At 48.2% G+C, this 19,153-nt stretch overlaps 1 protein-coding gene across 3 annotated transcripts in view; it reads right to left on the bottom strand.

Moving 5' to 3' along the window:
* Positions 1-19,153, bottom strand: part of CSK (C-terminal Src kinase) — a 32,737-nt gene continuing 13,584 nt past the window's right edge. For all 3 annotated transcript variants that reach the window (XM_074232717.1, XM_074232718.1, XM_074232716.1), the window contains 12 exons: positions 14,605-14,681; positions 13,352-13,465; positions 12,913-13,025; positions 9,965-10,184; positions 4,012-4,105; positions 3,671-3,736; positions 3,402-3,501; positions 3,211-3,301; positions 2,816-2,889; positions 1,575-1,770; positions 1,149-1,235; positions 1-1,010 (listed from right to left, as the gene is read on the bottom strand). In XM_074232717.1, the coding sequence (XP_074088818.1) occupies positions 828-1,010; positions 1,149-1,235; positions 1,575-1,770; positions 2,816-2,889; positions 3,211-3,301; positions 3,402-3,501; positions 3,671-3,736; positions 4,012-4,105; positions 9,965-10,184; positions 12,913-13,025; positions 13,352-13,465; positions 14,605-14,619 (1,353 nt within the window). In that variant the 5' untranslated portion in view covers positions 14,620-14,681 and the 3' untranslated portion in view covers positions 1-827. The remainder of the gene's footprint in view (positions 1,011-1,148; positions 1,236-1,574; positions 1,771-2,815; positions 2,890-3,210; positions 3,302-3,401; positions 3,502-3,670; positions 3,737-4,011; positions 4,106-9,964; positions 10,185-12,912; positions 13,026-13,351; positions 13,466-14,604; positions 14,682-19,153) is intronic.

The following is a 19,153-nucleotide window of genomic DNA, read 5'->3' as shown; positions in this document are numbered from 1 at the left end:
GGTGTCCTCATGGAATGGTTTATTACAATATCATCTCACAGGGTGGGCAGCAATACATGAGATTAAAGCACCGGACAGAAACGCAAAGGCCTCTGGGATCGGCATGCAACATTGAGACGGTCAAGCGCAAACACCAGGCCCCGGGCTGGGGGGGAGGGGCTTGGCCACTCAGACTCGGCCATGGGAGACAACCCGGGAGGGGTTTCTTTCCTTTCCCTTCCCCCGCCCCCTCTGCCCTTAATACATTAAGAATGAGATTCGTACTTCTTGTAAAATGCCCAACGTTGGGTATTTTTTTTCTCCTCAACTTGAAAATAATAAAAAAAACAAAACAGAAAAAACCCATTAAAAAAGAGGAAGAAAGAAGAAAATGAGAAAGAGGCAGGCAGGAGCCAGGAGAATGGGGGACAAGGGACTAAGTCTGCCCCTTCCTCCCATTTCAGTGCAGCTCCCCAAACCCTTTGGTCCCCACTGGGCTGACCCGTGAGAGGGACATGCCAAGATGGCCTCCTGGGTTGGACAGGAGGCGTGAGGGGCTAGTGGGGGGCTGGGAGGGCAGAGCAGGGAGGGGAGGAGCTGGGACAAGGCCGAGGTCACGTCCCTCTGGCCCAGAGGTTCTGATGGCTGCTCCTTCCCCTCCATTGGGTTGGCTCGTCCGGTCCCGTTTGGCAGCCAGAGATGCACAGTCTCCCCGGGGTGGGGCTTCAGTCCTGGCTGGTCCAGTTCTCGACAGCACCTCAGTCTTTGTGTTGAGGGTCAGGGAGCAGAGGGGGCTGGAGAGGGTGACCCAGGGCACCCATGGGGTGCCCCCACCCTCCCACCCCGGCTCACAGGTACAGCTCGTGGGCTTTGATATGCTCTAGCTGTTCCCTAAGCTGCAGAAAGGTGGGCCGGATGGCGGCATCCAGGTGCCAGCATTTCTTCATGACTTCATAGACGGCGGCCGGGCAGCCATCTGGGGCATCCATTTTGTAGCCCTTCTCTACTCTCGGGACCACGTCCTTCAGAGGCTACAGGAGACCACCAGACACTAGAGTCCTCGGTAGATTCCAGCCTTCACCCCACCCCCTCCCTCTATTCCCCCCCACTCCTCCTCCCACCCCCCCTCCCTCTACCCCTTCCCCCGTCTCCTGAACCCCACAACTCACGATTCTCGGATAAGGCACTCTGCCGAAGGAGTAGATCTCCCAGAGGAGTATCCCGAAACTCCACACGTCTGACTTGGTGGAGAATTTCTATTCAATGGGAAGGAAGGAGCAGATCTGAAAGTGAGGTCCCCCTGAGAACTGCCACCTCCCACAGGGGGAACTTGGGCTGTTCTGGGGAGGAATAGGCAGAGGAAGTTACTTGGACCTCAGGGTCTGGGCACTCAGCCCAATGTGGCCTTGGAGGACCAATGGACCAGAGGCCTTAGAGATCGTAAGTCCAACTCCTTTACAGATGAGGAAACTGAGGCTGGAGAGAAGAACAGCCAGGAGCCTGTCAGGATCCTGGGATTCCAGGTATGCTCTTCTTTTCTCTACACTATACTCCAGAGGGGTGGCAAGGGGAGGTGGGCAGGGATGGCCTCCTACCTTTTCTCTCAGGGCCTCAGGGGCGGTCCACTTGACGGGCAGCTTCCCAGTGTCCTGGGTACAAGAGGCCTCTTTGGTGAGGCCAAAATCGCTGACCTTGGCGATGTTGTCTTCAGACACCAATACATTTCGGGCAGCTAAGTCCCGATGCACAAAGTTGTTGGCCTCCAGGTATTCCATCGCCTCACAGACATCTCTGGGAGAGAAGATTTGGGAGGTTAAGGGCAAAGGCACCTCTGCTGCTGACAGCAGCGTCCTGACTAAGCTGAGCTTCCAGCCTCCTGACCCATCTGATTCCCATCTATAGTTCTATGATGGCCAGCCTTCAACTCAGACTCTCATTTCCTAACTCTGTGCTTTGACCAGACAGCCTCCCATGCCTCCCCCAATCCTGCCCAACATCTCTTGGAATCTTGGGCTTGACTCACACCATCTCCTCCTCCCCGAGTTCACTTTCTTCCACCTGTGAATGCCCTTCTCCAAGTCACTCTGGACATCCTTTATATTGGCATGTTGTAAATCCCCTACACCCCCACCCCAGTAGAATATAGGTCTAGCAAGCAATAAGCAGTTAGTAAATGTTTCTGAATAAATGACAGTCTTTGGGAGCTTCTGTTACAAGAACAGGCATTGTCACCATAATAATAATAATAATAATAATATAAAATAATAATAGCAGTTTGAACTTTAGGTAAAAGATTACTATCCCATCTGATCTTCATCACAAGCCTAGGAGATCACTCTTATCTAGGTGGGTGTTACCATTATCCCCATTTTTCGAGTAAGACTAAATGGATCGTCTGGGGTGGTCACACAGTTAGAAGTGTCTGAGGAGGGAGTCAAACAGGAGTCTTTTTAAGGGGCAGCTAGCTGATGCAATGGATAGAGTAGTGACCCTGGAGTCAGAAGGACTGGAGTTCAAATCCAGTCTCAGATACTTAGTTGTGTGACCTTGAGCAAGTCACTAACCCCCTAACAGTCTTGAGTCTGTTTGGCTCATATTTGTCCCCTATGCTATAAGGTGACTATCTCATTCAGACAGGAAGTTCTCTGAGGAAAGGAATGTTCTCCTTTTCCCTCCTATATAGGAAAGGGTCTCCTGGGTCTCCCTCCACAGTACCCAATGCTGAGTTCCCCCAGAGGGGGCTTCCCTCATCTTTCCTCAAGAAATGACAATTCCTTGGTATGGAAGTCCCAGCTTCTCCCAAATCCCCTCCTCCTTAGCTCTGGGGGATACTCACAGGGAGAATTTCAGGAGGCAATCTCCGCCCAGCACCGACCTGCCCCTTGACCGCAGATAATCCACCAGGCTGCCCTGAGACAGGAAAATGAATCCACAAAGAATCAGGAATTAAGAGCTGGAACAGCACTCAGGGCTCTTCAAGGTCGACCCCCTCATTTTACAGCTAGGATCAGAGGCCTCAGATCCTCAGTCTCCTCCTGAGGCCCAAAGGAAGTATCTTGCCCAACATCACAGAGATGATTCTATCAATGGTGCTGGGAGAATTCCAAAATTCTTTGGGAAAAGGGGAGAAGGGTTGGAAAGTGTCTCCCCCCCAAAAAAAAGAAAGACTTGGGAAAGAGGAATGAAGGAAAGGGAGCATTAGACTGGGCCGAGATTGGGAAGATTACTCACCTTAGCCATGTACTCTGTGACAATATATAGGCCCCCCTTCTCCTCCACAATCACCCCAAGGAGCTGCACGAGGTTGCTGTGCCGGAGTTGCCTGGAGTGAAGGAAACCACAGGGCTGCTCAAGACTGGCTCCCCTGCCTCTCCCTGGCCGCCCCCCCCCCCCCATCCTCCTGAGCGGCCTTCCCCACTCACGTCATGACCGAGGCCTCGGCCAGGAAGGCCTGTGCGGTGGCATCATTCTTAATGCACTTCACGGCTACTTTGTTACCCCGGTAGTCCCCGAGCATCACATCTGGAGGATGATAGGTAAGGCATCCAGGATTGAGACCCCTGAAACCCCCAGGCTACACTCCTTGCTAACCTATCTGGATCCCAGTTTGATCCCACCACTCACCCCTGAAGTTGCCCTAGGTGCACTCCCTTTCTAGCCCCGTTGGGTCCAGTTTGACCCCATGACTCACCCCCAAACTCGCCCTTGCCAATGGTTTGAAGCAGCTTGAGGTCTTTCATATTGAGAGCCCAGCCACCTGTCAGAGGGAGGAAGCTGATTATTAGGGAGAAAGGGAAGTATGGATTAGAAGGGAAGGGGGATAGAAGTGGGTTCAAGGGACCAGGGTAAGACTGGCAAGAATTAGGAGCACTGAGGGAGTGCTAGTGTAGGGAATACAGGTAGGAGCAGTAGTTGGGAGACATGGGGATGGGGGGAGGGAGCTGAGTCTAAGAGGTTAGGGTGAGGCTGGGAGAGCATCTCTAGAGGGCCATGGAGAGATGGGAGTGGGGGTGGGGGAGAGAGAGCACTCACTTCGGGAGAACTCATCTTGGGCTGCGACGGTCCCCTCCATGACCTTTGGTTTGATGAGGCGGGTACAGAGTCCATCAGCATCAGTGGTGTAGTGCTGTGAGGAGAAGGGGCATAGGGTCATGGTATGGAGGCTCTGACCCCAGCAGAGCCCACTTGTCATCTCAGGCCTATACCGCCCTCCCTGCCCCCTCAATTCTCTCATGACCAGCTCCTGCCCACAATCTTCAAACTTCCTCCTGATTATCAAATAAAGCTCTATTTGGGTCGGCACTCAAGGTCTCCACAGCTTGATGCCATCTAGCCTTGGGTCTACCTTTATGTGATCCGCTGCATTATAATGGCCAAGCTGGGCCAGACCTTAGGGCCTATTTAGTCCAATTGTCTTCAATTGAAGCTAGGTGGCTGATTCACCAAGGACTAACTACCTACAAGTGTCCCCAGTTCCAATGCTGTACCTGCTAGCTCATCACTAAAACTAAAATCCTTGGTTTCCTCATCTGAAAAACGGGAAAGATAACCCTTTCATCACAGAGGGAATAAGGAAAAGCTCTTTGTTCATCAGATCCTAGATTCAGAGCTGGGAGGAATCCCAGAAACCTTTTAGTCCAACTCCCCTTATTTTATAGAAAAGGAAAGGAATGACTTGCCTAGGTTAAGATATTTGAGGTGGGATTAAATTCAGTTCCTTGGAGCCCAGAACTGATGTTCTTTACATTGTACCATGAATAATATAATAACAGCTAGTATTTATATGGTGCTTTGCAAAAATTATCTTGTCTGATGTAAAAATAAATCATTTTGATTACATAAAATTAGTAAGTTTTTGCACAGAGAAAACCAATGCAGCCAAGATGAAAAGAAAAGCAGAAAGCAAGAAAAATATATTTTATGGCAAGCATCTCTGATAAAGGCCTCACTTCTCAAATACAGAGAGAACTGAGCAAAGTTTACAAGAATACAAGTCATTCCCCAATTGATAAATGGTTAAAAGGTATGAACATGCAATTTTCATTTTTTTTTTTTTAGGATTTTTCAAGGCAAATGGGATTAAAGTGGCTTGCCCAAGGCCACACAGCTAGGTAATTATTAAGTGTCTGAGACCGGATTTGAACCCAGGTACTCCTGACTCCAGGGGCTGGTGCACTATCCACTGTGCCACCTAGCTGCCCCTGAACATGCAATTTTTAGACAAATGAAGCAAAGCTATCTCCAGTAACATGAAAAATTCCCCACAAAAACCCTGGGAGATGGCTTCTGTTATCTCCATTTTATAGGTGAAGAATATGAGGTAGAAAAAAGTTAAGTGACTGGCTCAGGGTGACTCAGCCAGTAAGTGACTGAGATCAAATTTAAACTTGGTCTTTCTGACTCCAATGCCAGGTCTGCACTGTGGTACCACATGGCTTAAATGAGTCTATAAACAATTATAATATGATCAACTAATAAGAAGTAAGCAAAAGGTTGTCAACTATCCTGTGAATTTGTTGGTAGAAACAGAGATTTATGAAAGCAATTTGGTAATGGATCATTATTGCCTAAAATTACAGAAGGGTTATCTGTAAGAATCTGAGACCTGGAGTCAGGAATGTCTGAGCTCCAAGTCCAATTTGTAAGCACTAGGCCAGAGGTATCATCTCAGAAGCTATCTCAAAATGTCCTTGGGAAATATTTAACAAAATAAATAAAAATATAACAGGACCCAGATAATGTTAATTTGTGGTTTTCTAAATCAATCTACTCTGTAGAGATTCATTCCTATTTGAGTTTGAAACTACTCTGCTAGGCTATGAGAGGATGATGATTATGATGATGCACAAAATGGAAGGAACTGTGTACAATGATAACAAAAATGACAGTAGCTAGTATTTTCAAAGTGCTTTACATAGGTTAACCCATTTGATCTTATTTTTTTTTTTTAGGTTTTTTGGCAAGGCAGTGGGGTTAAGTGGCTTGCCCAAGGCCACACAGCTAGGTAATGATTAAGTGTCTGAGACTGGATTTGAACCCAGGTACTCCTGACTTTAGGGCCTGTGCTCTATCCACTGCACTACCTAGCCACCCCCAACCCATTTGATCTTCAAAGCAACCTTAAAAATACAGTTCTGACTCTACCAAAAGGTCCCTATCTCTCATGGATCTCCCAATACCAACGTCTGTCCCATAAATATGGCCTCTGCTATATCCAGGAGAATCTGATCAATAACACTGGCCTAGAACTGGCATTATCATAGACCAAAATGTCGTCCACAATTACCCAGACATAACACTAATTGGGGAAAAACTTACAAATTTGGATTTAATAGAGGCTAAGAATCTCTAAGCTACAATTAATGAAAAGCTTTAAAAAATATAGGGAGCACATAGAGGCAATCCAAACCCAGGAAAGGTCTTTTCCACTGGTTGGATTGCATCAAACACATTCCTGGAGAGACCAGAGGAGGCACCTTCTCTTTAGTATTTTTATCCAACTACAAAAAAGCAACTATTTTATCCCACCAGCACAATGGGATGGTGATTTGTCCTTGGACCACTTCTATCATAACCCCATCAAAGGTGGTTGAGAAGAATGAATGATAATAAGAATTGCTAGTGTTGGACAGGGGTTTTGATGGCCTCCCTCCCTCTCCACTATCGGAGAAGCAGCTTGGTACAGTTGAGAGTGCTAGATCTGGGTTCAAATCCTGTCTCTGAAACTGCTTAGTTGTGTCTCCATAGTTGACCGAGTCACTTAACGTTTCAAAGTCTTCACTTTCCTCATCTGTCAAATGGACAGGATTCCTGTAGTGCTGATCCCATAGGGTGGAGATAACATATGGGAAGGGCTTTGCAAACCTTATATATTAGTTACTATGGTTATTGCTATTATTATCATAGCCTACTCCTTTCCCACCTCCAGCACCCAATGGTAATAATTTCTCCCACATCAGACCAGAAAAACATGGAATCTGTATACTACTACAGGGAGAGAGGGAAGGAGGGAGAGAGAGAGAGTGTGTGTGTGTGTGTGTGTGTGTGTGTCTGATAAAGAGGTGGAAGGGAGAGGCAGAAAGAGACAGAGAGAAGGAGGGAAAAGGGGGGAGAAAGAGAGCAGTAATGGTCTTCTTCCAGCTTAGCATGGAGCTTTACATACATCATGGAAAATGGGAGTTGAAGCTGAATGAAAGCCCCCTGCTCATGGGGCTGGCTTGAGATGCACTTCTACCAATGGGCACTGGAGGGCAGCCCAGGACCAAGCTGGTTTAGCCCTCATCACTGCAGTGAACAACCCTTTCAGCTCAAGCTGGTCTGCACTTTTTTTTGGTGGGTAGGATGGGGAAGCAAAGGGGGAGGAAATTTAGGAGAGAAAATGCTAGAGAAAGTTGGTCTCATTCTCAGAGTTTCTCATCCTGTATCATCACATTTCCCTAACTATACAAAGAAGGGTAGAAGATGGCTCAATGTCAGGACCCCTTCCTTCTTGCCAGGAGATGGTGCTCCTGGCAGGGGCCACAGAGGCCCCGGAGGGGTGGATCTGGTCCACAGGCTGCCCAGCCTTGGCTTATCCCCATGGGTCTCCTCCCCCACTTCGGGTAATGGAATAAGTTATTCTGTGGGGGCGAGCTGGGGAGGAGGGCTTCCTGCCTCTGCCGGAAACACTCCCGTCCCTATCAGGCAGAGGCAAGCCACAAGGCTTCGGGGTGGGGGTGAGCTTTGGGGGAGGGGAAGTAAGAGGCAGTAAAGATCCCAAACCCACTGGACTCCAGCTGTCCAGAGTTGCTTTGGGGCAGGGAAGGAGAAAAGGGGCTCAGAGGTTTTTTAGGGACAAAGGATGCTGAGAAAGGCACCTCCCACTCTGGGGTCCATTCTGGCCCTGCTAAAACAGTTGTTACACAGTTATGAATATATACATCATTATCGCACCTCACAACAACTCTAGGAAGTAGAAAGTACAATTACTCCCATTTTACAGATTTGGAAAGCTGAGGTCTGGAGAGAGTAAATCAATCAATAATTATTTATTAAAGTCTAATTGAGCCAGGGCTACAAAAAGAGGCAAATGACAGTTCCTGCCTTCAGCAACTCCCCAAAGTTGCCCTCAACTACACCAGCGTGTCTGGGGCAAAGTAGATGTGTGTGCACATATGTGCCTGATGATGCCATGTATGTAAGAGAAACAAGGTCTGGCCTAGAAGTCAGGAGACGTGGCTCAGCCACAGAACCTCCTGACCACTGTGGGGGGGGGGGGACCCTAAGGTGACTGGTTTCCACACTCTTCATGTAAAAGGTGGCAGCTGGATCACTTAGCTGCCAGAGTCACAGTCTCCTGTCCTCCAGCACCCCCACAGCCTCAGAGGGTTTCCCACAGAAAAGGTGTGTCCAGGGGGAAGGGCAGGGCTGGCACACCCACAGGGGGCCTGGATCTCAACCAACTCAGCCCACTCTCAGTTGGTCAATCAGCAGCTGAGCTGAGCAGGTCCTGGAGAGGAAAGGAGGCGGGTCTGGCTGAAGGGTTTGCCTTTGCTAAAATTTTAATTTTATTCTGAACATAAACACTCCCAAAACATTTCCATATACACAGCAAAAGACAAAAAGAGGATTGTACATGAAACTACTTTAAAAAAAAAGTCGGTTATAAATTTCACCTATTACTTTCAAAACTGCCAGGTCTGTCTGGGCTTCCTTCTCAATGTCCTTCTGTTCTCTTGTGCATTTAAAAAGGTTCCAATGGCCCTCTTTCTACCTGTCTGGGCCAAAGAAGGCCACCAGATGGCCCCACACCAGAATCCAAACATAAGCTGCATTAGGAGAACTGGTCCACCAAACAAGGCAGGCCTTGCTCCTCTGTGCCCTGGGCAGAGCCCAGCTAGTCCTATTTGGGGCTAAATCTGAGGACTGTCACCAAGAAACAAGATCCAGAGGGAAGCCAAGACAGCAAGGGGAAGCCTGAGAGAAGACGCAATGATCATTGCTTTGGAAAAAACATACAAATGGTTGACTTGCAGAAAGATTACCACTAGAAGTAATAATACTATCAATAAATAACTAGCACGTATGAGAAAACTGAGACAAAGAGAGGTAAAGTGACTTGCCCAGGGTCACATAGCTAGTTAAGTATTGGAGGCAATATTGGAACTCAGATCTTCCTGACTCCGAGCTTGTTGTACTATCCATTGGCAGCTTTTAATTAGATTGAGGCAGACTAAGATACTGCTGGAGCAGGAATGAAGCTTTGAGATCAGAGTCCAGTCCCTCTCATTTTACAGATGAGAAAACTGGAGCAAATATAGGTGAAAAGACTTGCCTGGGGTCATATGGTTAGGAAGTGGCTGAGGAACAATTTGAATCTGGGACCTCGGATTCCAAATCCACTAACTTTTCTGATCCCTTCTTTTTCCACTAAGTTCCCAACCTCCGGATCACAGTCCTTTGGAGGGGGGTTGTCTGAGACTCCTTGTGGGCCTCCTTACAAAAGCAAACACACTTTCTGTGACTCCATGTGTCACCCACAGACCTATTACTTTCAAATGGGAACAGATGCTGTTGTGTTTCGTGAAGTACAAATTTAAGTGTTACTGAATTATGGATTTCCCACATGAGCCGATCCTGCCTCATCCTCCATCGATGGCTTTAAAAGCACAGCTCCTCCGCTCTGCAGTCTGAGACTTCACTTTGGGAGCTAAGAGGGTGGGCACATTTATGTTCTAGAAGGCTGCGAACTCCACCACTAAAACTGGGGTCTTAACCAAGGGCTCTACTAATAGATTTCAAAGATTCATGGACTTTAAAAAAAAATAGCTATTTCAATGCAATTGGTTTCTTTTATGCATTTAAAACCAAAAATGGGAGAAGGGATCCTCCCCAGAGGGCCAAGACACAAAGGAATTCCTATATGGAAGGGCGTCAACTTCCCTCCATCCCTCTGGGGGCCAGAAACCATCCTGAAGCCGAGCACAGCCCCAAGGATGAAACTCACCTCCACCAGCTGCATGAGATTTTCAAAGTAGACCTCCTCATCGATGCTGAGCTTGCTGGCAGAATAGATGATGCGGTAGTGTTCCACCTTGCCCTCGCAGCTCACGCACAAGGTGTAGTCACCTGGGTAGTTGGTGCTCTCTCGGACCAGGAACAGGCCCGTCTCAGGGGGGTACAACAACCTCTCTGCCTGCTCCCGAGTGATCTTCCCATGGAACCACCTAGGGGAAGGGATACACTGGGGGTCAGGGCTGGGCCCCTGAGAAAGTAGACCTGACTTGTCCCATCTTCCCTCCTGTCATGTTCAGGACCCCAGTGAAGGCAAGGTGGATAAGGAGACACTCATCATGGCCAGATTTCCTTGCCAAAATCTGACATGTGAAAAGGGGAAAACTGCCTTTACCAAGACATAGCTTTTGTGAGAGGCAGCATCTGAAACAGGGTTAGGCAAATCCCTGTGGTGTGCTGTGCCTCAGTTCCCTTATCTAGAAAGAAGGTGTGAATAAGTTATCCATCTTTCAGTGCTGATGTGTGAAGAGGGTTCAAAATGTTATAAAAATGGAAGCTGTTGCCTAAAATCTGCGTTATTTTTATTTTTTCACCTATATTATTACTCTGCTTAATAACTTTCAACAGCTCCCAAAATCCTGAGTTTGATTTGAGACCACTTACAGTCTGATTCCAGACTAGCGGGATTATCATGGACAGAGAGCCAGCCTCACAGGTGGGAAGCTCTGGGTTCAAGACCTACCTAGCTCTGATGCATATGTCTGCAAGGCTGGGCAAGTGAACCTCTTTGTAGTCTAGGCATCTCTCTGAGAAGGTGGTAACTTGTGCTGGTGAGGGGTGTTTCCTCACTTGGAAGTTCATCAGGCATCACCCAGGGCAGAGCACATACTGGGCTTGTTCCTATCTCTAAATCTCTGGTCACAATGTTCCTCCAATATCAGGCTCCCTTCTCTCTCTCTCTCTGCTTCTTCAAATCCTGCCCACCCTTCTAGAAGAATCTGGGGAGCCTGGCCCCCCAATTTTATGACTCACACCGATGCCCTCCTTTCTTGACTTCCTAGATTTGCTAGACTCTGAGTACCAGGACCAGGGATTCGACATGGCTTAATAAACAGAAGTCTTTATTCAAGACCCACTACACACTAGCTTCTGTTACTAGGTACCGATGGGACAAAGACAAAAGTCCCTGCCCTCAAAGGGATGACATTCTATCAAGGGAAACAGCCAAGCAAACGCAAAGTTCATACAAGCAGCCTGGCAATTATGGGGGGGCACTAAGAACCAGGGGAATCTCCAAGACATTCATATACAACTTGTTGATAGATGTACTTAGCTCTTCTCAGTAATACAGCGATCAAAGACAACTCTAAAAGACTTATTTTGGAAACTACCATCTACATCCAGAGAAAGAACTATGGAATCTGAACAGAGAGCAAAGCAGACTATTTTCACTTTTTAATTTTTTTTTTTTTACTGTTTCCTTCTCATGGTTTTTCCCTTTTTGTTCTGATTCTTCTTTCACAGTGTGACTAATATGGAAATATATGTAACATGACTGTGCATGTATATGCCACGGATGATCTGCTATCCCAGATTGAGAAGGAGTAAACTTGACAAAAATGAATGTTGAAAAGTACCTTTACATATAACTGGAAAAATAAATTTTAAAAATTAAAAAGATTTATGGCAAAAAAAAAAACCCAACTAGTTGAATTAGGAAGGACATCATGGAGGAAGAGGCAAACCTCACTATGAATGAGGGCCGGCCAGGAGGAGGCCGAGGGCTCTAGGGACAGCTGGTACATGGGCACCTGCCCCAACAACATCCTTTTTTTTCCATGAGACAGTAGAATTGCACCCGGGGCGTGGGTCTCCAGTGCCTCCTAGCTGTGTGACCTTGGACAGATCAGCAATGCATGCCCTCTTTGAACCTGCATCCTCGGCTGTAAAATTGAGACAAACCTGCACCGACAAGCTCATTAGTGAGCTATGAGAAGAGGTTTGCGTCAATGGAAAAGCATCCTAGAAATGAATATTGTTACTAGAGTTGTTCTTGTTGACAGGGATGGGCCTGCTGTGGTTTCAGGAGACAAGGCAGCTAGCTCCCAGGTGGGGAAAGTTCCTTCATAATACAGGTTAACACCTCCTCTGTCTACCATCTTGGGAGGCCACGGGACATTACGAGTTTAGGTGACTTGCCCAGGTTTACATCTTTGGGACAGTCAGAAGCCAGGTCTTCTTGGCTCCCAGGCATTCTCTATATGTTATGATGGAGGCTGAGCCTCTGCTCTGTTGCTGTCATTATTGAGAATTATCCATTAATAGTAGTGAGGATAATAAGAGTAATGATTTTGTCTACTTGGATAGATCTGGAGCTTCCCTGGGCAGGGGTTGTGTCCCTTCTTTCTCCTGCCTCCCAGGTCCAAGTCCACCCAAGAAGGTGCTGAGGGGCGGCTGGACTAAATCCAGGCCTCATCCTCTCTCCTTGCTGGGGGCATGTTGGGCCCCCAGCTCTCTTTCTTTTGAACCTCCTCAGTTGGCTTACTTGCTTCCCCCCCTTGCTCTGTGTTCTATGCCCTCTCTCTTCAAAGACTGAAAGTCTACTTGGCTTAAAGTCCAGCTTTAAAGGCTGCTTCTCCTAGAGCCCTTCCTGACTGTCAGGCCTCCTCAAAAGCCCTTGGGCCCCATGGGCCCCCCAGATAACACTCTGGCCGTCCACTCTAAGGGACCCTTATCTTACAGTACTGTACATCACCGTTATCTGCCCAAGTTCTTCCCCTCTGCTAAGACATGCAAAGACCAAGGGGGAGCCCAGCTATAAGTCAGCCCCAAGCCAGCCCAGAGGTTTCTACTAGCAGGGGCCTACAGAGGGATATGGGCCCATAGGCCAGCCTGGGCCTGGGCAGAGAGTTACCTCTCCCTCCCAACCTGGCTACTCACGGCATGAGACTCAGCTTGGTGCCCGCCTTCACTCCTTCCCGCTTCTGCACATAGTTGGCTGGGATGATGCCTTCCCGGCCAACCTTGTTTTTGGCTTTGTACCAATTGGGGTCCTGGGAAGGGAAAGGGGATGCATGTGTGAGTGGAGGACCTGTTGCCAGTGACCCTCCTGACAGTGACTGAGAGTCCTGCTCCTCACAAGAGGACACAAGGCTGGGCTGGGAGAGGGCTGTCATGGCAACAGGGGACCCCAAGAGCCACCATGGGGAGGGTCCGAGGTATAAGCTATTGGGGAGGAACCTGCAGTGCTAGCTCTTAAACAGGCCCCTCCCTTGGAAAGAATACCTGCCATGGGGGTAGGGGTGGACCAAGCAGAGAAAGGAGGAAAGAAGGAAGGAAAAAGGAGGAAAGGAGTCCACTGTTGTTGGGAGAATGTTACCTTGGTGACAGCTACTATGGTGAGCACGTCCCCTTTGCTGAAGGGTAGGTCTTGCTCGGCTGTGCCATGGAAGTTGTATTTGGCAATACATTCTGTACCGGATGGCCAGACGGCCTGTCAGACAGAAGGATCACAGGGGTCAGGTACCCATCTCCAGAAGGTACCTGGAGAGGTCCTAGCCCCCAGTGGATGTCCCAGCCCAATCCCCCAGTAGAGGTCTAGCTCAGCCCCACAGTGGGGGTCCCAGCCCAGCCCCTAGTAGAGGTTCAGCCCAGTCCTCCAGTGGAAGTCCCAGCCTAGCCCTCCCAGTAGAGGTCTAAGCCCAGCCCCAGGTTCAATTCAGTCCCCTGGGTGTAAAGTCCAGCTCAGCATCCCCCCTCCATCCACCAGGGGAGGTCCGGCCCTGTCCTCCAGTGGAAGTCCCAGCTCAGCCCCTAGTAGAGGTCCAGCCCAGTCCCCAAATGGGAGATCCCAAGTTCAGTCCCGCAATGGGGGTTCCTGTCCCTGCTTCGGGTGTCACATTTTCACTTCTGCAGGCTATAGGGGAAGACACAAGCCCTAGTCATTAAACCTGGATTTTAGTCTCAGCCTCAGATTTTAGTCTCTAACATGCTGTGTTACTTTGGTTGTAGTAACCTCACCAGGCCTCAATTTCCTTTCCTGGAAATTAAGGAGGAAGAGGATCAGATGAGTTCTGAGGTCCCTTTGGGGCCTGAAATCCCATCTCAATGGCCAGCTCCCATGTTCAGGGGGCTTCTGACTACACTTGGAATCCCTCCCAACAAAATGCAATCAGAGGACAGAGCGGATTGGATCAGAGAGATCCATCTTATCCCTGCTGTCTCCTTCCTGGAAAGGCTCCAAAGGGGGAAGGGGAACCCCAGAATCTCAGTGCTTAAGAACCCAGGAGCCCAAGTGGTATCTGGGTATTCTTTCTCCCACATCCCTGGCCTGGGGATAGGACATGATGTTCAGAGATCAAGGGGTATTAGCTAAGGGGACCTTGGGGATCACTAAGCCCAAGTGACCCATTTTACAGATGAGGTGAGACTCAGGTAACTTGCTCCAGAGTCCTCAGTGAAGAGAAGCAGAGCCTGGATACAAAGTCGAGTTCTCCAACTCTAGATTCAGGGCTCCTGATGCCTGTTTTGCTGCTTCCTGCCATAGGGAGAGCACTCACTGCCCAACTGGCCCAGGTGTGAGGGGGGTGTCTGACCTTTCCGCTCCCTTCCAAGTCCCTGGCTGGTCCATACCTGGATTGCCGACATCTTTTCTGGAATTCTGACGTCCAACTCTCACAAGAAGGATCTGTCAATTGGTACCATTAGAGCTAGAAAGAAGGGGGGACAAGGAAGAGGGGGCAGAGTAAGGAGGTGGGTCACGGGCCTCCTACGTCTCCCAAAGCTTGGCTTTACCCTGTGGTCAAGTAAGGAATTGCCTATTTGTCAGGAGGGATGCTGGGGGACTCCAGGGACCTCCAAATTTCTCTCCTTTATCACAACTGAGAACTCTTTTTAAGAGGATGGGAGGAAAGGGAGTTTAGACTTAGACAGTATGTGGTATTAGGACAATGAGAGCCGCTATTGAGTTGCAGTGAAGGATCCTTGGTAGATCTAGAGTTTCTCCTAGATCTAGAGCAATGAGGAGAGAGGTGAGTAGCTTTGGCTCTGGAGGTCTGGAAGGCAAAGAAAGGACCCATTAAAGAGAGAACAAGACCCTGGAGACATTTGGGGGAGCTGCCCTTGGACCAGCTGGGATAGAAACACTGACAGATACATCAACCTGTCCCCTGGCCCAAGGAGAAGGTTTGCTTCTAGGCCTCATGAACGCATGATTGACCTGGGCAAAATCCAGTGAACTTGGCCATTCTTAGTGCAAGGACCCCCAAAGGCCAAGCTTCTCAGGACCTAGTTGGTGGTTGTGGCTACCAAGAACAGGACCCTCCCCCTTGCTCCACTTCACCAAGCACTTCCTAGTTCATAGCCTGGCCACCCTCAACGTCTACTACCAAAAGGGATCCTGCCCTCCATGTTTTCTGACTTCCTACCATTCCCTGCCTTTTTGTGGCCTGGGTAAGGGTGCCTGCTTACGTGGCTTTGAACATGAACACATATTAACAACTCATTTCAGCAGCAAGGTGGTACAGTGGGTAGAGCATCAGACCTGGAATCAGAAAGATCTGAGTCCAAATCTGACCTCAGATATATACTAGCTGTTTGATCCTGGGAAAGTCAGTTAACCCTGTTTGCCTCAGTTTCCTCATCTATAAGATGGAAATGGTGAAACACTGCAGTAACTCTACCAAGAAAAGTTCAAATGGGGTCCTAGAGTCAGTCACAACTAACACACATGAGTTTGTCTCTTCTGTAAAATGGATAGGTCATTTGAATTCTCAGTTTCCTCACTTATAAACAAGAGTTGGACTAAGTGTCATGGAAGGTATATTCTGATTTCCAATCTAAGGTCTAATTGACCTTAAAAAGTCAAAGGAAGAATCATTAGGATTCAGCAACTGCCTGGCTCTGAGGGTTGAGGGAAAATGAGCTTCCAGTCTGGGTGACCAGGGGTGACCTAAGAGAGTCAGGCAAAGAGAAAGAGGTGGTGCACAGGAGTTCCACCAGACTGCCCACCACTTTCTGAGCAGACTTGATTCTTGGGGAAAATTCACTGTCTTCCAAAGACACAGAACTAAAACAGTTCTAAAAAAATTGATCATTAAAAAATGATCAATACTATGACCAGCTGTGACTAGTACAATACCTGGTATAACAGAGGTGTTTAATAAATGCTTGCTGATTGATTACCTACGGTAGTCTGTCAGTGGAGTACATCTCCCATCTCCCCTTGGTTGCCTGTTGTGCTGTGGGTGGCAACCCTTGGAGAGGGGTGGACTTTGAGGACAGAATGAGACATGCTGACCTCACTCACAGCCAATATATTGATGATTTGTTTGGTTTGAAAGTGTTGATTCCAAGAGAAGTTTCTAATTGTGGCAGAGGGAAAAGAGGAAAACTCACCACTCTACCAAAGGGGGGGGAGAGAGAGAAGGGGAAAGCATGACTGAGGTTAGGACCCTGGAGCTGAGGGAGACTCCTAGGATGGATGTTTCTTACCCGGAGAAGGAAATAGAGAACAAAGAATCTGGTGGAGCAGCTTAGGCTCATTTAGGGCTGGCCAGAGGCTGGCACTACCTGATATGACTCCCAGCAGGCAGGTGAGTAAATCACACTGCCTCCCCAACCCCCACGCAGAAGGGAAGAAAGCAGGAGACCCTGGGTCTAAGGCAGACCATCAGGATCAGGGACCACATCTTGGACAAGAAGATTATTAAGAATGGGTTTGAGATCTCACTGGAACATGTTTTGAGGAAACTCTTCCTCCCAATGGTCACCACCCTCTCTACCATTTAACAGTCTTAAAGAGATCCCAGAGTATCTACCCCAGACAGAACAGAGGCAGGCCTTGAACACAGGTCTTCCTGGTTCCAAGCTGACTCTCTCCACTATGTCTCCTAGCCTCCCTCAAGAACACATCATGATTTTTATTAAACTCTACCTCATTGGTGGAAGGCTTGTCTATTCATATAGTGGAGAAGGCATGGAACCAGGGGGAATTCCCTTCTCCCTTATTGTTTGGAAAATCTTAGGCAAAATTATTTTTCTGTGCCTCAATTTCTCCAAGTTGCACTAGAGAATCTCTAAGTTTCCTTTCTCCTATGTCCAGGGTACATACAGAGAGTGGGGAGACTGGCTGGCATCAAGGGTAGTCAATCTCTTGACTGCATGCCCATATGTATGCATATATATCTAACTGTCTACAGATATAGATCACACACACACACACACATACACACGCACACACACACACGAACTCCACTAGTCCTACTCAAACAGAAATTCCCTATAATATTCCAGACAGATGGCCAGTTTCTTCTTGAAGACCTCCAAAATCAGGAAGTTCACTACCCATTCAAGATAATCCATGCTCAAATTGTAAGAGCTATTTCCTGATACTGGGTCCTTTAGGCGGCAAGGTGGCATAAAGCTCATATAGACTCATCTTCCTGAGTTCAAATCTGGCCTCAGACACCTACAAGCTGTTTGACTCTAGGCAAGTTGCTTAGCCCTGCTGTCTCAGTTTCCCACCTGTAAATGAAGTGGAGAAGGAAATGGCCAGTATCTCTGCCAAGAAAACCCCATCTGGGGTTATGATTGAAATGAAGGAACAACCAACCAGGGCCTTTATCTGCCTCTTTGTGTCAAGAAGGTGTCTGGTCAGTCTTCCAAAGTTCAGACCCTCAAATATGTGAACCCTCATCTTATCCATACTGGATGTTCATCTTCAGCCAAAATATCCCCAGTTCCTTCAATTGCTTTATATCAGACCTATTAATCAAACTGACTGCCATTCTCCAGACCCTCTCCAACACACCAAGGTCCTTCTCTAGTTAACTGGCACTTGCTACCTCAGGAAAACTGGGATGGCAAATTGTCAGAAGTCTTGCTTCATGGTGACCTCTCCCTTCAGCTCCCAGTTCTATCCTGGGACCAGCCCCGCCCCCCCGCCCCGATCTCATCCTTCCTTTAGTAAGATTTTTACATTCTTAGCTATCCCCTTCCCCTCCCTCCCAAGTCTTCTCTTAATTCCTTCAGTCAATCCTCTTCAAGCCCAAGTCTCCTCCTCAACCTGCCCACCCTTCCCTCTGAGGGTCCCTAAAATATGACACCCTAAACTGACAATAAGATCTGGTTGGGATTCAGGATATAGGAAACTAACCTTCATTCTGCAGACACTAGGCCTCTATACAGGCACAGGGATTTCAATCAGCTTCTTCTTGCTCGATTGCCACGTCACAGTGTTGAGTCATATCCAACTTGTGGCCCCCTAAAAACCCCAGGTCTTTTTCCACATGACCTGTTATCTAATCGCGCCTCTCCCCATCCCTTATATTTGCAGTCACTATATGTCTGCTATCTAACTAGATGGTGGGTGGCAAGCCCTTCAAAGGCAGAGATGCTATCTCATACATCTCCTGCTTGCCCAGCAGTGCCTTGCAAGTCAAAGGCATCAATCCATTTTCATCAGATCAACAGGGTACATGCTTACACGGAAACCCATCTGACAAGGGCAACTAGGTGGCACAGTGAAGTTAAGAAGACCTGAATTCAAATCTGACCTCAGACACCTAGGAGCTGTGTGGCCCTGGTTAAAACATTCAACCCTGTCTACTTCAGTTTGCTCATCTGTAAAATGAGCTGGAGAAGGAAATCCCAAATGGGGTCATGAGGAGTCGACTGAAAGGACTTAACAGCAATCGTTTGACAAATGGGCAAATTGAGGCCCCAAGAGTTTAAGGGGTTCATTCAGGGTCCCAGAGCCTGTCATTGGCTGCTCACATCAGTCCTCTGTTGACTTCATTGGGAGAAGAAAATGGGTTCTGGGGAAAGAAGGGTCCCTGGTTCCAATGTTAGTCCCCTCACATCCTAGTGCTGTGACACTCCAAGACAAATCACTTTACTAACTCACCTTCCAAATATGCAAAATGGGGAAGACTCCTACCCTCAGTCAATCACCTACTGCCCAAGTCTGCAGAAAACCGAGGCCCAACCCAAGTGGGGAATCCCCTTCACTCCTCCACTAACAGGCACAGGCTAAGGGCTGCCCATCCCCAGAGACACAAGAACTGCTCCCATCAGCCCCAGCCTGCTGAGCTGTCTGTTGGCAAATACTCCCTCTCCGGACTGTCTCTCAGCAGCAGCTGTAGCCTCCTCCCTCTCCCCCTGACTCAGGCCCCTGGGAATT

Source organism: Macrotis lagotis, chromosome 4 (assembly GCF_037893015.1).
Source record: "Macrotis lagotis isolate mMagLag1 chromosome 4, bilby.v1.9.chrom.fasta, whole genome shotgun sequence".
Taxonomy (NCBI): domain Eukaryota; kingdom Metazoa; phylum Chordata; class Mammalia; order Peramelemorphia; family Peramelidae; genus Macrotis; species Macrotis lagotis.
Note: the sequence above shows the minus strand (reverse complement) of the source record. Positions and strands in the feature narration are given on the sequence as shown.